The 17693-nt window shown below is 42.5% G+C and overlaps 1 protein-coding gene across 1 annotated transcript in view; it reads right to left on the reverse strand.

The window, feature by feature from the left end:
* LOC311586538 (scavenger receptor cysteine-rich domain-containing protein SCART1-like) overlaps positions 1 to 17265 on the reverse strand; it is a 58908-nt gene extending 41643 nt beyond the window's left edge. Inside the window, exons 1-3 of the mRNA XM_084762618.1 lie at positions 17156 to 17265; positions 16373 to 16699; positions 15627 to 15935 (exon numbers count right to left, since the gene is read on the reverse strand). Coding sequence (XP_084618744.1) covers positions 15627 to 15935; positions 16373 to 16699; positions 17156 to 17219 — 700 coding nt within the window. The 5' untranslated portion in view covers positions 17220 to 17265. The remainder of the gene's footprint in view (positions 1 to 15626; positions 15936 to 16372; positions 16700 to 17155) is intronic.
* Between the last annotated feature and the right edge of the window lie 428 nt (positions 17266 to 17693).

Raw genomic sequence — 17693 nt, forward strand, 5'->3', positions numbered from 1 at the left:
CAAGCATACACTCACCAGGAAAGAGGCTCCAACAAGCTAGCATCAGAGGCCATAGCCCATGAGAGGACAGGTCCATGCCAGGTCTCCCTGTAAGTACAGTTCCCCAGGCTGATGGTACCTATCTCTGCCTTCAGACAGAAGGTGGATTCTAACTCTGGGTGACACTGTTCTGAGGCCAGAGCCCTTAAGCAACCTGAGATCCTCCCCCACATCAGAGCTGTCATCTGTCACCCAGAACAAACACTCACCCACCGAGCCAGAGCCCAGCTAGTGCCAGCACTGTGGGGCTTCCCGCAGCTGGTATCCATCACAGTCCCAGGTATGAGGAGGACAAGGAGTCTCTTCCCAGCAAGGTCAGATGGCTATAGTTGCCAAGGCCAGTGTCAGAAAGGACACCAAGGGCCTCGCACAGAAGATCTGAATGAGGAGCTGGGTCCTTCCAAGATCAGTATATTGTCAGCAGACAGGCTTGGCAATTTGATCACAGCACTGAAAAATATATTTTCCCTGATCCCAGATGCCAAAGAAGTGCATGCTTCCCTGTGGTAGCATGCCTACATAAGAAATGGCCACATACGGTAAACCTTAAACCCCTACCCAGATCTAGACAATGGACAGAACACTCTCCACAGTAGAGTGGAGAGTGGGATATTACTTTCTCACACACTCTGGTGCCTCACCTCTGACCATATCCCCTGGACGGGGAGACCTGATGGCACTCAGAGGAAGGACAGCAGGTTACCAAGAAGAGACTTGATACCCTATGATCATATAGAGGGGGAGGTAATCCCCCTCAGGAACTGTCATAGGGGAGGGGAATAAGGGGAAAATGGGAGGGAGGGAAGAATGGGAGGATACAAGGGATGGGATAACCAATGAGATGTAACAAGAATAAATTAATAAAAATAAATAAAAAAAAAAGAAAAAAAAAAAAGAAATGGCCACATAAGCAAGTCCACATCATGAGGTTGGAAGATACACTAACAAATGTGTAGACAAGAGAACACAACACCATTAAGATCACTTTTCATCTGTCAACTTGCTGAGCCATTATGAAGTATTCTTTGTCAAGGTGGACATACGGAATTTATACTGAGATGGATTTTGCCCCTTGGTCCAGTATCTTTATGTCTGCAAAAAAATAGAAAGAAAAAAAGAAAGGAATGAAGGAGGAAAGAAAGAAAGAACGGAAGAAAAGAAAGAAAAAGAGAGAAAGTGAGAGAGAACAGGAAAGGAAAGTTCTTGATGAATCTATAGCACATGGTTTCAAACAACCATTTTTAGCAGGTTAAATTTTCTGTACTTATATCCTTTAAAACTTCATAACAAACATCAGTTATGCTGATAGAATTAGCTCAGCCAATCAAAAGACATATGAGAACCCATGACACAATTTTCTTTTTTTCTTTTTCTTTTTGGCTTTATTCAATTTTGTACTTCTTTTTTTGTACTTGTTCTTTTTTTATTTTTATATATACATTTATATTATCACACATATATAAAATAAACTACATACAACAAGAACCACAAAAAAATCAGGAATTATATTAATGTTGCATTCATAGTGTTTTGGCTATTTGTATTTGACTACCTTGAAGAAAACATCTTTCTTATCTTGGTGAGTCCAAAATTCTGAATGTAAATCAATATCCATCATATCTAATCTCTATCAACTTAACACATCTATCTAGGCCTAAAAACATCTAAATCCCTAAACAACTAAGCTTAATTGTAAAACTAAATTATCTGGTCTTCAACTCCATCAGAGACTTGGGAAGGAATAAAATTAATTACCTGAATAAACAGGAAGTGCATGTTAGCAGCTTCCAAAGTGGAAAAAAATTACAGAGATAGTTTGCTGCCTGAACAGTCACCCAAAACTCTCTATAATGTTGGAGCATCATCTTCAGCCTTCTGGCCAAGCACATCTGAAACACATATTTGTGTGGCAAGAGCTATTGAGGACTTACTTACCCTGTCTTGGCAGAGTTTGGCCATTGACTCTGCCTGAATCCAAACTTGCCCATTTTTAGGCAAAATTCTGTCAGTGGCCGAAACAAGGGCATTTTGCCCAGTGGCTTGTATGCCACATTTGAAGCCACCTACCTAAGGAGGTTCTTTGATGCTCATCATCTTCTTTGAGTCAGGCTGGATGTCGCCAGCAGTTAACCTGTCTTATTGTCAATGAATCTTTAAAATGTTTTTTTAATCTTTAAATGTCATATTCTGTAGGTCTCCAAGGTTTTCAAAAACTTTATCTAACTATTTTACCTTATCTATTTATAGAATCATATCTATCTGTTATATGTATATGTATTTTCTTATCATATAAATAGAGTGGTAATTGACATAACCATGATTTGATCAACTAACAACTTGTATAACTTACTTATTCTAAACAGCCTAGAATAGCACTTTCAAAGTATTGGAGGTAAACCTTGCATTCTACTTGAATTGTATGGGTACAGTACCTCACATACAATAGAAATATATATAAATGTGAGAAGAATAATTTTAAATTTGAACTAGTCTTAATTGTTCTGTGCATCCTGCACACCTCATACATTTATAGTTCTATGACTGTATAATGCTTGTGAGAAATTATGTTTTCAGAATTGGACATTGACGCTAGATCGGACCTGACAGGATAATTCCTCCCAGCATGCTGGACGCTGACATCCTGCATCCTTCATGTTCCAGCACCAAGTGCTTCAGTTGCTGTTCCTCATCAGAACAGAACAGCTTTGAAGAAAGCTTCCAATCCCAATTGGTCCAGCATTTCAGACTGTCCCACACAGAACTTCTATTAAGCCTGGAATTTCTCAACATTTAGAAACTGGACCACAAATGCTATTGTTAGCTTATTTAACCATTTTCACCAATTGTATTTGGACCCCTACAAAGGTATTATTCATCCCATTTCAGCTGGAAGAAACCTTAAAAGAGCAATGTTCCATTTCCCTTAAGGGGAGATAGGTAGGTTTTTGGTTACTTTCTTGGGCTATAGAGGTTTATTTTCATTGGGAGTTGGCTGTAAGTTACTATTCAGAAATAAAACTAAATTGGACTCAGGGATGTCTCTCTTTTCTATTCTTTTTCTTTCTTAGGTTTCGAGTTAGGGGTTGAAAAGATAGAAGGGGAAATATAAAAATATATAGAGATGATAGGATTGAATCTACTTCTCAACTTAAGGCCTTAATTGTTACTCACAAGGTTACTTTTAATTCATTGATATAGAATTCTGGATATTGATGCAAAATAAGCTTAATTTTTATATATTGGCGTGACATAATTTTCAATATCTAGAGTCAAATTAAAAATCCAGTGTTCTCAACTGAGCTGTCATCTGAATAAATTAATTAAATTATTTTTTAGAAAAAGAAAGTAAGCTCTGCAAAAGGAAAAAAACCTCAGTGTTCTTTAATTAAAAATTATTAAGAATGACAAAATGGTGGCACAGTGTATGACCACAGGAACCCTCCTGTGCTCAGTAGACTTTGTTGACTCTGATACCAGTATCAGAGCACCTCAGGGTCAGCCATTGTGAAAACGTGTTTCAGAGGCTGAACACTAAAAGAGCTCTAGTCACAGAGGGAGGCTTTCTCCCACACCCACAGCCACCCCTCTCCTCAGCCTTTTCCACTTCAATCATGGCTCTGCCCTAACTCGCTAAGGCCAGTGCCTAGGACACAAAAGTCCCCTCTCATGAGGTCAGCACAAAGTGTCCACAGGATTTCTCACAAATAAAACAAATGAAAGGCATTCTCCTGCTCTCCAACTTTGTTAGTCAGGGTTAGAGCCTTCACCTAGCTTCCCTATACGAAGAACTTGGGGCAGTTCCCTGACCGCTTCCAGAGAGGAGAAGAACTAGTCAAAATGTAGACAGAGAAGGATGGTGGAAAGTGAGGCCTGGAGCTCTTAACCAAGAAGAGCTCAGCACTGCCTGGGAATTCCCACTGGATTCTGCGCCTTTCTGCTAAGCTGCCCTCTCCTGGTAATCGGGTCCTTTGCAAGGTTCCTAAACACTAACATGCTGAGGACAAGGGACCCTCCTGCAGCAGATGGATGAAATGCAAGCTATACCTAATATTCTACACCAAGCTAGACCTAATATTATATACCAAGAACCTGAGACTACATAGGTCATGAGCCTAGGGGAAAGACTTACTTCTATTTTTATGCTAAAGAAATGTAGCTATAAAGTGACTCTTGGTGACATTTGTTATACCCATAAATCAGTGTACTGCTCAACCCTTATCAGAGAAGCTTGCTTTTGTAGTAAATGGCAATTAACACAGACCCAAAACTGGACAAAGCAAAGCATTCAGTGGTCATGTGATGCCTTCCTCAAATCCCTCACCTTTAGCCTCAGGCATCTGTGTAAGAACCAGAGGTGATGAATGACTGCAAGGAAATAACGTCTTCCAGGCACAGCAGGACTGACACATACATTAATGCACGAGACTGCGGCATCGTGCACAAGCCCTGCAGAGGGTCAAGCCTGAGGGGATCCAGGTGAAGGGGAAGTGCTTACAGAGTCCCACCCCTAACCATAAAGAAATTTAGTGCTGGAAAAGGGAAAATAGGGTTTTTTCCCCCAATGGAGAGTCACTCCAGGCAGGGCCTATGCTCAGGAGTAGCTGGCCAACACAAAGGAAGCTCTGTAAACTTGTGGGGGAGCAATCTTTTTGTCCCGTTTTGTTTAGGGGGCGGCATCTTGTCTTGTTTTTTAGTTTTGGGTTTTGGGTTTTTTTAATGACAGAAAGAACATAAAGTTGGGTAGGAAGGGAGGCGAGGAGGATCTGAGAGGAGTTGGGGGAGGAGACATATGATCCAAATATGTTGTATGAACATGTTTAATTACAAAACAACGCTGAGATTCCATCTTACACCCATCAGAATGGCTAAGATCAAAAATTCAAGCGACACCACATGCTGGCGAGGATGTGGGGAGAGAGGAACACTCCTTCATTGCTGGTGGGAATGCAAACTAGTACAACCACTTTGGAAATCTATCTGGTGCTATCTCAGAAAAATGGGAATAGGCTTCCTCAGGACCCAGCTATTCCACTCCTTGGAATATACCCAGAAGATGCTCCAGCACACAGCAAGAAAATTTGCTCAACCATGTTCATAGCAGCCCTATTCATAATAGCCAGAACATGGAAACAGCCTAAGTGTCCCTCAGTAGAAGAATGGATAAAGAAACTGTGGTACATATACACTATGGAATACTATTCAGCTATTAAAAACAAGGAATTCCCAAAATTTGTGGATAAATGGATTGAGCTAGAAATGATCATAATGAGTGAGTTAACTCAGAAGCAGAAAGACTCAAATGGTATATATTCACTTATATCTGCATATTAGCCCAACGGGCATGTCCCACGAAAGCCTTCACTTACCAGGAAACAGAGACAGAGGAGAGGACATTCTAGTGGGACTCTAGATGTGAGATTCATGAGAGAAAGGCAAAGTAGAAGGACCCAGAGGGTCCTAGGAGCCTACAAGTAGAACATTATGATAGGCAGATTTGGGCACAGGGGTCCCACTCAAACTAAGCACCAGACAAGGACAATACAGGCGGTAAACCTTAAACCCCTACCCAGATCTAGACAATGGACAGAACACTCTCCACAGTAAAGTGGAGAGTGGGATATTACGTTCTCACACACTCTGGTGCCACACCTCTGACCATGTCCCCTGGATGGGGAGACCTGATGGCACTCAGAGGAAGGACAGCAGGTTACCAAGAAGAGACTTGATACCCTATGATCATATAGAGGGGGAGGTAATCCCCCTCAGGAACTGTCATAGGGGAGGGGAATAAGGGGAAAATGGGAGGGAGGGAAGAATGGGAGGATACAAGGGATGGGATAACCATTGAGATGTAACAAGAATAAATTAATAATAAAAAAATGGAAAAAAAAAAGATAGAGGAAGGGATGGGAGAAGAATAAATTAATAAAAATAAAATTAAAAATTAAAAAATAATAATAAATAGAAGAAAGGAAGAGAAAAGACCAAGAGCAGAGAGCTGTATAGGAAATGTAGTATAACCGTGTGGATACCCTAAGGAAAGATAATCGATGTGTTTAGAAACATCTGTACTCCAACATCCACCCCTGTGTTGTTTGTAATAGACAGTCTGTCTGTTTCAAGAAGAGAGAAAGAAAGAAAGATAGATAGATAGAGGTCCATGTGCACACTGTGGTGTTCTATCTACCCTTTAACAAGAAAGAACTCCTTTATCTTGAACATGGATGAATCTGAAGGACACGGTGTTATGTTAAAAGGCCAGAGACATAAGGGTAATTGCCACCACATGACCATACATGTACTCAAAGAAGCTGAGTAGCATTTTGGCTACCAGAGGCTTTGAGGTTGGGAAGATCATTGGCATGGATGCAAGAGGCGTGGTCAAAGGTCACTGTAATTTAGTTACAAGGTAATCTTAAGGGCTCCATTGTGCAATGTAGTCACTATTGTTGCACTAGAGACAGATTTTAACTGTTCTCACTATAAGTAAATGATAATTATGAGGCCTAATAAATATATCAATTACCTTGATTGGATGCTACACAATGTGTACATATCAAAGCATATTGTATACTTTAAATATGTATTTTTTTTATTGGTCAACTGGAACAATAGTAACAAAATGTACTACTAAATTGAAAATGTTAACATAATGAGAACTTGAAAAGAGGAGTACATATCTGCCGATACTGTTGTTGTTCAGGTCTTGTCTAGGGAGCCACATTGTTGATGTATCAAGGGACCATAAAGTGAGTTCATGGGAGGGGTTTAAAGAAGAAAAGGAGAAATGGTGGTATGATTATGTTTATATTTTAATTTTTTTAAAAAGACTGCATTACGATCAGTCTTAGAAGCAGCAACAAGTAAGTGGATATTGACACCGTTGGGAATTAAAATAAGATGAGCTGTCAGTTTCTCATGGAAAGACAGAAATGGGAAAACATTCGAATTATCATAAGAAAATATTGACAACAGTAATTCTAGACTAAGGAGATGACTTAGTCTATAAAGGCCTGCAGCAGTACCATGAGTACCAGACTCTGAATTCCCCCAGAGTCTGGCTGAAAACAGCTGGATGTGGTGATACACGTTTATACCCCAGTGCTGGAAGGATGTCTTGCTTAGGGACTCTATTGCTGTGATAAAAAAAAAAAGCACTCAGAAGGCAGAGGAAGGTAGATTTCTATAACTTGAGGGAGAGGCAGTCTGATCTACATATTGAGCTTTAGACCAACCAAAACTGTGTATGGCTGTCTGAAAAAAATAATAATAAAGCTCTTCCTCTTCGTCCTTCTCTCCCTAACATTGTTCTCAAACATTGTTTCTTTTTGTGTGTTCACTTTGTTCAAGCTTGTTTTTACCTAGCCTCTGCTTAGCCCTTCCATGTTTCCTTCTTTTATTTCATCCATTCACATTTCAACCTCTTCCCTAAATAACTTCATTTCAATTTTATAGCATTTGCCATGTTCTGGTTCTTGGTTATTGTGGGTAAGTTTGTGTGTCATGGTTTGTTTCAATGTATTTCTCTATCTTGTTCAGTCCGATGTGGTTTCTATTACATCGCGTATATTCTTCCCCTTGGGGAGTAGTATGGCTTGAGTCCTCAGCAGTAGTCTGCTCACTAAGAAGAGTCCCGGTAAAACTGGAGGGGAAATCCAAGCCAGTAGATGCACAAATTGTAACACAGAAACACAGAACAATGTAAAGGAAAGGCAAAATAACCAAAAACCTATAATTATTGTACTGATGAGTTGAAAGTTATTGAAATGGGTAAAATACAAACAAACAGAGTAATGAGGTTTTTTAGAAGAAGAAGGAGGAGGAGGAGGAGGAGGAGGAGGAAGAGGAGGAGGAGGAGCTGGAGAAGAAAGATAGAAACAGACGGGAAAGTCACCACAGCCGGTGAGCAATTCAGTAGCAAGCAGAAAGTCACACCAATGAGAAACTCAAACTCGGAAAGAAAACCAATGTTTTGTGTAGGGGAATTTTAATTCAGAACATGGCTGCTCTGGCAAGAGATCTCATCCAAAGACCTTCTAGGTCTGTGTGATCTGGCTGGAATACAAACACACTTATTTTTCTGAGACAGGGTTTCTCTGTGAAGCCTTGGCTGTCCTGGATTTGCTTTGTAGACCAAGTTGACTCCTGGACTCACTTGTTACTTATAAAGCAGGCTGGCCTTGAACTCACAGGGATCACCTGCCTCTCCCTCCCTGAGTTCTGGGATTACAGGCATATGCCACACACCTTTAATCCAGGAGACAGAGGCAAACAGATCTGTGTTCTAGCCCAGGCTGGTATAGAGCAAGTATCAAGTAGAAAAAAGCTTAGGTCCAGGCATGGTTGTACATGCCTTTAATGCTAAATAATGAAGGTAAAATTAGTTTATAGAAGGAAACACCCACGTCCCCATGAAAAACTGTACCTACCAGAATAATGGGTAAGAGGGGAGGACATCCTATTGAAACTTTAGGTGTGAGAAGCCTGGGAGAAAGAGGAAATGGAAGGATCCAGTGGGTCCTGGAAAACTACAGGAGAGTCTGGGCCCTGGGGTCCTCCGCAAACTGTGGCAACAGCCAAGGAAAAAATAGGCAGTAAAAACCTTGAACCCCTACCCGGACTAGCCGATGGACATTCTCCACTGTTGAGTGGAGAAGAAGATCTAACTCTCACACAAACTCTGGTGCCCCATATTTGATCATGTCCCTTGGATGGAGATGCCTGGTGGCACTCAGAGGAAAGATAATAGGTCACCAAGGAAAGACTTGATACCGTATGAGCATATTCAGGGGGAGGAGATCCCCCTCAGACACAGACATAGGGGAGGGGAGTAGGGGGGGGAAGTGGGAGGAAGGGAGGGATGGGAGGATACATGGGATGGGCTAACAACTGAGATGTAATATGTATAAATTAATAAAAATGTATTAAAAAAAATAAAATACTTTAAAAATTGAAAAAAAAAAAGAAGGAAACACCCATATCTGAAAATGATGTCTAATTAATTGGCAGAAGAAGAACATGACAAATCAGAAAAAGACTTGATAGAATAGGGTATCCGCAACTCCTACGAGAAGAGAGAGGAAAGGGAAGCACTTAAGGGGCAATGCAGAGAGAAGGGGAGGCAGTTTTAACAGGAAAGTAATGGAGAGACAGGTTGCAGAGAGACAACACGCTATACTCAGGTGAAGACTGAATGAGCCAAAGAACCAGAAGGAGCCAGGATTTCTGGAGTTAGTTTGAGGCCAAGCAGAGCAATTCAGGGCCTGAAAGGGAAGCCAGATTGAATAAGTCAGATGGGAGAGGAGTTTGATCCAGAACAGCTGAGTTGAACTAGCCAGCCCAGAGCTCGGTAAGAACAAGACAGAGTGACCTTATTAGGCAGCAAGTCTCAGAGGCTGAAAACATTCTAGGATAGATTGTATGGAGGCTAGAAGCTTCCAGGACTAGGACTAGGTTAGCAGACAGAGGGAACAATCTTCCTCTGAGACAACGATTGAAACAGGAGAATAAAAGTTCCTTTTACAACTTTGAAAAAAATAAATAGAAATATTGGAAATGAAAAGCTTAGTGAAGCAAATATATAAACAGTGAAAAGCATCACCAAAATATTAGACCTTAAGCAGAAGAGAGACCACTGACAGCTCCATGTTCAAGGACACATAAGTAAAGGAGGCATGAATGAACATGCTCAAGAAGCCAAGCCTAAGAATTCCTGAGATGGAAGAAATTGAGTCTCAAGATAAATTAAACTAAATAAAGACACAGAATAGCAGTTAACTTATAGCAGAAAATTTCTCTCATTTAGGAAAAGAAGTGGGCTTCCAAACATGAGAGGTATTCATAAGCTCAGTAGATATGAACAGAAGAAGAGCCTTTCCAGACCACAATTGAATCATGCTTCCAAAGACAGAAAACAAAGAAAGAAAAAAATTTTTAATATAAGGGGAAATGCCAACTCAAGTACAAGGCAAACATACCTGCTAATACCAGGTCTCTAAACAGAAATTCTAAACATAAGGAAATTCTTGAAAGTAAATATCTACTATGATGGTTAATCTTTTTTATATGTTTTAATTAAAATAGAATTGCATTACTTACTCCTTTCCCTTTCCTCCTTTCATTCTTCCCATGTCCCCCACTTTAAAACTGATAGCCTCTTTTTCTTTATTATTGTTACATACATATATGTATGTGTACACACACACACACACACACACACACACAAGTTTTGTTAGTGGTGTACACGTGGTTTCAGTGCCGACCAGCTTGTATTGGATAACTAATTAGAAATTTTATCCCATTCTGTAGGCTGCAGTTTTGTCCTATTGACAGTGTCCTTTTCCTCACAGAGGCTTTTCAGTTTCAAGGGTCTCATTTATTAATTGTTTCTCTTAAAGCCTGAGATGCTGGTGTTCTGTTTAGACAGTTGTCTCCTGTACCAATTAGTTCAAGGCTATTCCCCCTCTTGCTCTTCTATTAGATTTAGTGTATCTGATTTTATGGTGAGGTCTTTGATCCACTTGGATTTAGGTTTTGTGCAGGGTGATAAGTATGAACATATTTGCATTTTCCTACATGGAGACATCCAGTTAGACTAGCACCATTTGTTGAATATGCTTTCTTTGTTCCATTGTATGGTTTTGGCTTCTTAGTCAAAAGTCAAGTGTCCATAGGTGTGGGTTTATTTCTGGATTCCATTCCATTGATCAACATGTTTTTATGCATGGAGTGTACTCACTTATAAGAGGATACAACTCAAGTAATCTAGTCCTGTGTTCTAAATGTCTGTGTCTTCAGCAATATGAGCTTACCTTCCCCCTCCGAGAGACAATCAAAGACAACAGCAACGGCTTATATTGTCTGGGGAGTCAATTGAAGTATCCTCGTCAACCATTCTAAAGGAGATTTCTGGGGCCTAGTACTGGGTCTTTATTAATCTATGATCCTTGTACAAAGTATTGTCAACTCAAGTGGTATAATTCCCTTTAAGATATAGTATCATTTTAGGCATTAGAAACAGTCATCAAGAGTTTATCAAAAAGGAAAAAAAAGGTCCAGGAAAGAGGCTTTAGCACAAAATTCTACCAGACTTACAAAGAAGAGATAATAACCAATACTCTTCAAACTATTCCACAAAATAGAGAGGGAACATTGCCAAACTCATTCTATAAGGCCAAAGCCACCTTGATACCTAAGCTACATAAAAACCCAACAAAGAAAGAAAATTTCAGACCAATCTCCCTTATGAAAATTGATGCAAAAATACTCAATAAAATACTCGCAAACCAAATTCAAGAACACATCAAAAACATCATCCACCATGATCAAGTAGGCTTCATTCCAGGGGTGCAGGGATGGTTCAACATCCACCATATAAACAAACAGAAAGAAAAAAAAAACACATGATCATGTCATTAGGTGCTGAAAAAGCCTTTGACGAAATATAGGCTAATATGGCTCTCTCAGTCTTTTTTTAAACAACTTGTCCCTTGTCCCTCAATGCCCCTGTATTGACCCCCTTCCCTCCTGTCCAGTTGGAACCTCCTTCCAGTTTTTCTATTTCCAGATTCACATTGCCCGTATCCTGTTATCCCTCTCAGTAGCCCCACTCCCTTGCCACCACCCATGTCCCTTATACCTTCCTGGTTTCTGTGGTTACTCGGTGTTGTATACTCACACCTGAGGTTCTGGAGCTAGGAACTTCAGGTGAAAGGGAACATATGGTGTTGTGTTTCTGGATGTGGGCTACGGTACCTTTTTCTAAGTCTATCCATTTACCTGCAAGTATCATAATTTTATTTTTCTTTACATCTGAATAGTAGCTCATTGTGTACACATTCCACACATTTGCATCATCCGTTCATCTACTGAAGGACATTTAGGTTGTTTCCACTTCCTAGCTGTTGTGGATAGGGTGGCAATAGGTATCTATCTGTATAGTACAATATCAAGTCCTTTGGGCATATGTCAAGGTGTGGTTTACCTATAGCTGGGTCATATTATGGATTTCTTTTTAGCTTTTTGAGTATTCCCCATACTGATATCCATAGTGGCCACACCAATTTGCATTCACACCAACAGTGACTGAGGGTTCCTCTTTCCCCACAATCTCACCAGAATTTTCTGTCATTTATTCTGGGGCCTTAGCCATCCCAACTAGGGTGAGACATCTCATGCTCTTCTGGCTCCAATGGCCCTGGGAAGGGCCACATGCCAGGGTCTGCCCTCTGCAGCACGTAGAGCTTGCCTCAGAGGCTCAAGCCAGCTCCATACTGCAGCTGCTTCGGTCCTTGGTACTGGAATCTCCATAATTCTGGGGTCACATTGCAACTGGACTAAATCTTCCCCCAGTAGCCTGTACTGGCCTCTCTTTAGAGACTCGGACACTGCACCGTGGTGTCAAGCCTCAACTTCTATGATCCCTTAAGTCCTACGGTTCTCATGCTACAAAAACCGTCGCCACCTGGGGAGGCTTTTACACACTACCAAGTCTGGAAGTCAGCATGAGATGCAGTTTTACCCCTACCCTAGTCACGCATCACAGCTTCTGTGCGCTGACCCTAAAGAAATGCTCCCCAGAAAAGTTTGCCTCAAGAATATGCTGGTCTCTTTACTGCAGCTGATCTCTCAGCCCCAGCGAATCAGAATCAGTTGTCCCAGCAAAGCAACATTTCTGGGAGGAGAAGGGTGGGGAAACTGCAATCAGGATGTGAAGCGAATAAATTAATTAACGGAGAAAATTTTCGAAGCAACATTTTGCTTCAGTGTTTCTGATCTCTTGTTAATCACAGCTGATTCATCAACCCCAGCTGACAACGCATTCCTAACTCAAAATACTACACAATTAGCCCCCAATAGAAACCCTTAGAAGGTTTCTCTCTGAAACCTTCCAAACCAGGCCTCAATTTTCTGTGTTTCTTTCTGCTGAAGAAAGGCTTTCAAGCTCCCATCACAGCCTACTAGGCTCTAAGTACTCACTTACTTTTCCAGTCCCAAATCTCAAACTCCTTCTGTGAACATCCCAGAAACAACATAGCCTGTTCTATCACACCAGGTCTGTCCCACTCTCTGGTACCAGTTCTTCCTTCTAATTTGGTTTCTATTGCTGTGATAGAATACCATGACCAGAAGAAACTGGGAAGTGATGGCAGTGGTGTTCTTATAGCTTACACAGTCTATCATGAAAGGAAGTCAGGGCAGGAACTCAAACAGGAAACCTGGAGGCAGGAACTGAAGCACAGGCTATGAAGGAACACTGCTTACTGGTTTGATCTCCAAGGCTTGCTCAGCCCCCCTCATATTAATCATTAATCAAGAAATACCCTCCCCACAAACTTGCCTTCAGGGAGTCTGATGTAGGTATTTTCTCCATTGAGATTCTTTTTCCCTAATGACTCTAGCTGTGTCAAGTTGATGAAAAATACTAACCAGGACACTGTATAGATACCACAAGCTAGCAAATAAAAAGTCCAGAGTCAGGAGTAGGCTGCTTCTTTCAGAGTTGTTGGCCGCTGAGGTTACAGAGATGTTCAAACAGTGTATCTTACCGCCATTGCCCTTGGTGACCCTCCAGAACCTGACAGTAAGACCCTATGTTCTGAAAACACCACATACTTGAGTCATAGAAGGTGAAGAAATCAAGTAGGTGCTGACGTGGAAACTCCATCCCTATCGCCCAGCTTTCATAATGCTGAAAGGTGCTAGAGAAGAGAAGTAATCGTCAGTCTTACCCAGCCATGAGCTTTGAGAGCTATAAAAAGTGACCACTGGCACAATAATGACATGGATTTTTATGGAAGTAACAAACTACTTTCTGGTTGGACAAAAGGCCTACTGTACAAGAAGAAACAGATACTTGGCACCATTATCAGGCAAAGGACCTACAGCTAGACAGATGATGCCATCTGTTTCATTTCTAATAAGTTTATTAAGGAAAAAAAAGAAATTGCACAAGATCTACATAGAAGGGAGCAGGCCTCATATCAAGGGTTGAGGGCATGGTCTAAGAAGATGATGACCTCACCCAAATCAGTCTGCAGATGCAATGATATCCCTCTCAAAAGCTGAGCAAGTGCTTGGAAAGTTAGAACGTTAATCCTAGTATTCTTGTAGAGATGAGAATTCCCAAGAACTCTCAACTGTACAAACAGCTAGACCCTTGCTTCCTTATTTCAAAACTTCACAGGATAGCTGCCCTGTGGCATGAGGCTAGACACAGAGACTGGCGGAAGAGAAATAATAGTACAGAAATCATCACACACTTAGAGTCACCAAATTTCTTAAAGGGGTGATGGCCATTTATGTTGGAAGAACAATGTCTCAAACAAAGTTCTGGGGAAACTGAATAGCCATGTAGAATGTGTGGATCAGGTCCTCCCACACCAGACACAAAGCAGCTCAAGACCAAAGCCCTGGGCATAGTGCTAAAGGACAGCAGAAAGCAGGAGACGATGCCAACGCAAAGCAGAAAGCAGAAAGCAAAGGTTAGGGTGAAGAAACGTCATCACAGGGGACGCAACACACAGGATGGGGTTATGAGGCACATGTTATCAAGGGTCTGCCGTACAAAACATGAAAAACCACCAACGCCACTCAATATCACGGGCCACCTATTTCTGATTTCCGTAACAGGGCTGAGCAGACACATGCGAAGATGAACAAAGGCTAAAGAAGGTAAGACAGAGGCCACGGAAGCTACGAGTCAGAAGACATGGGTCCTGAGCTACACGTCTAGCTGACTACAGTCATCACAGCACCAACACCAGACCTCCACACCCTGACTCCATTACATCACATCCTGCCAATCCATAACCTGCCTCACTTCCCCCCTGAAAAGCTTAGTGGTGCATATTGCTCATGGCCACAGCAGTGTCCAGGATCTAATGAACAGTGGAACATCAGTGACTTGTCGCCACACAGTGGAAGGCCTGCTTCTACACAGGCACTGAGCCCTAGCCAGATGTAGATACAGCCACACCATGCACCAGCTCCTGGCAAGCCATGTGAGCTGTGAGCAAGTCCGGGTTAGCCTACAGATGGTGCCCCAAGTCAGTTCTCACAGAACTCCAAGGGAACCCTCACAGCGGTGCTCACGACCCACCAGCCAGACCTCCGTGTGTCCTTGGGACAAATTCTGGAGTAATGCAACTGAAGTCAGTGCAGGCCCTTGCAGGTGCTGGGTGACATGAGCAGATATTGGCAATCTGGTCCCTAGAAAGGAATGGTGTGGGAGAATACAGGGCCACCTTCATTAACCCTGACACAGAGGGCTGCAAAGTGCGTGCTGGGGGCATCTACAGACCAAAGAACCTGATCCCCTGTTCTGGTCTCCCTTGAGCTGTGGAAGACACATGGATTCAGAGCACAAACACCTTTTCTGGTCATTTGGCTCCTAAAGGATCAAGGCCATCTGTGTCACGGAAAGGGTAGTAAGCACTGCTTTCAGGGGACTCCTCGGGGTCTCCTGTAACTGCCTCTTGGTGGCAAAGTGGATTATTTTCAAGTGTGAATCTAGGGTAAGGATTCTAGATATCTGGGTTTCTATATAACAATATGAAGACTAAAATATCCAGCAAGTACGCTCGTACCTGTGCATACAACCTGTGTGTACATTGGAAGGTTGCATTGGTCTAGAAAGTTCACATTGGCTTGGCAGTGTAAGATGTCAGGCTCTGTTCCCTGGCATATCATGTACTTCTCTTTCTGTTTCCCGATCCTTCCATGATGGGCTCTGGACCACTGCAAAGCAGCGCCGCATCCCAGCTGTCTGCACAGAACACCAGCCTCCTCCTTGTGCAAGTCACATCTCAGGGCTAAACCGGAAACTCCAATGGCCTCTAGAACCCCAGCACAAGGACTGCTACCACCAGCTAGCCCGATTTGTCGCGTGGTCCCACCTGGTGACAGGGAAGAGAAACCAAATCTCGGTATGCTATCCATGGGGCCCACATTGAGTCGTTGTCCATGGTGCCCCTGGAGGTGTTCCAAGGTAATTCCCTGAGGTAATACATCCCATCTTTCCAGGGGAAGTTGGCCAGTACTCCTGCCTCCTATACCATGTGACTAACTCCTTAGCCAGAGAATGGGAACGTTCTCTCTAGTGGTCAATATTAACAAAGGAAGTAGCTAACTTTAAAAGCTTGGAAATCGTATTTAAAGCTATTGGAGAAATGTCTACAGAAGGTGAGAACCCATCACCGTTAAGACTCCAAGGATAAGATATGTTTATACCTGCCTAGACCCCTCCCTGGGCTTTTGCCTCAATGCGTCCATGACCAATATTGAGGGAAAAATCCCCAGGGACTAAAGAGCTCATGATTTCATTCTAACCTACCTGAGCATATAATAGCAAGCACACACTGGCATTTGCAGCCACTGATGGGTCCCCAGGATCCCAGGACGCACTCCCACAGGGTGGCTTCCTTGCCATGGCACTGGGCACTGTACATCCAAGGTGGCTTCATCTCTTCGGGGGTCAAAATGTACTTGGAAAAAGCACGCACAGAGCCGCAGCCAAGCTGTCTGCAGATCACTAAGGCCTCCTGCGTCCCCAAGCTGTCCCCACACAGATAGCCCGACTGCCCATCATACTGCAAATGCAGTAGGCCTTCACATTTATTATCACCACTCTGTAAATTCACGAAGTTCTCGCCAGCCAGATCTTCAGGAATAGAAACAACAACAAAAAAAAAACACAAGGATAACATTCTGTATTCCATTTAGAATGAAACGATTAGACTGCTTCATCTTCAGCCAGGCATGCCTTTAATTCCAGCACTAGAAGGCAGAGAGGCAAGGTGGATCTCTGAGTTCAAGGCAAGCCTGGACTACAAAGGGAGTTCCAGGACAACCAGGGCTATACAGAGAAACACCGTCAAGAAAGAGGAGAAGGACGAGAGTTCATTTTCACTACCCATCTTTTTTTCATAGTTCCCAATCATAATACCTATTCTGCATTGCTATGGAATCCAGTTGGTTACTTTGGCGAAATCAAAGTTAGCAGAAAAAAACGCACACATGAGGCATAAGACATCATTAGTCCTGTGCCATCCCTGAACACGGTAGCCTATGTTCTATACACCCGTGTCCCTGACACTCAAGACCTCCACACACTCACCAGGAGGGAGAGTCCAGTAGGCCAGCAGCAGCAGAGGCCACAGCCCAAGAGAGGACAGTGCCATGCCAGGTCTCCTTGTAGGTACAGTTCCCCAGGCTGATGGCCTTAGAACAGATACTTGGCTCTGCCTTCAGGAAGAAGATGAACTCCAACTGAAGGTGACAATATTCTGGAGCCAGAGCCCTTCAGTACCATAGGCTCCTCCCCCATGGTAGAGCTGTCGTCTCTCACCCAGAGCAAGCACTCACCCACACTGCCAGAGCCCAGACAGTGCCAGCTCTGCAGAGCTTCCTGTAGCTGGTGCCCAAAGCAGTCCCAGGTGTGTAGAGAGCAAAGCATCTTCTCCAAGAAAGGCCTGTATGACTGTATCTGCCAAGGCCAGTGTCAGAAAAAAAACATCAAAGGCCTTCTGCCTCAAACAGAAGATCTGCCTAAAGGCCAGAATTCTTCCAAGATCAATTTGTTGTCAATAGACTCGACAATTTAATCAAAATGCTTTCAACATGTTTGCCCTGGGCTCAGCCATAAGAAGAATTAT

Source organism: Acomys minous (assembly GCF_964271855.1).
Source record: "Acomys minous genome assembly, chromosome: 2".
NCBI classification, from domain to species: domain Eukaryota; kingdom Metazoa; phylum Chordata; class Mammalia; order Rodentia; family Muridae; genus Acomys; species Acomys minous.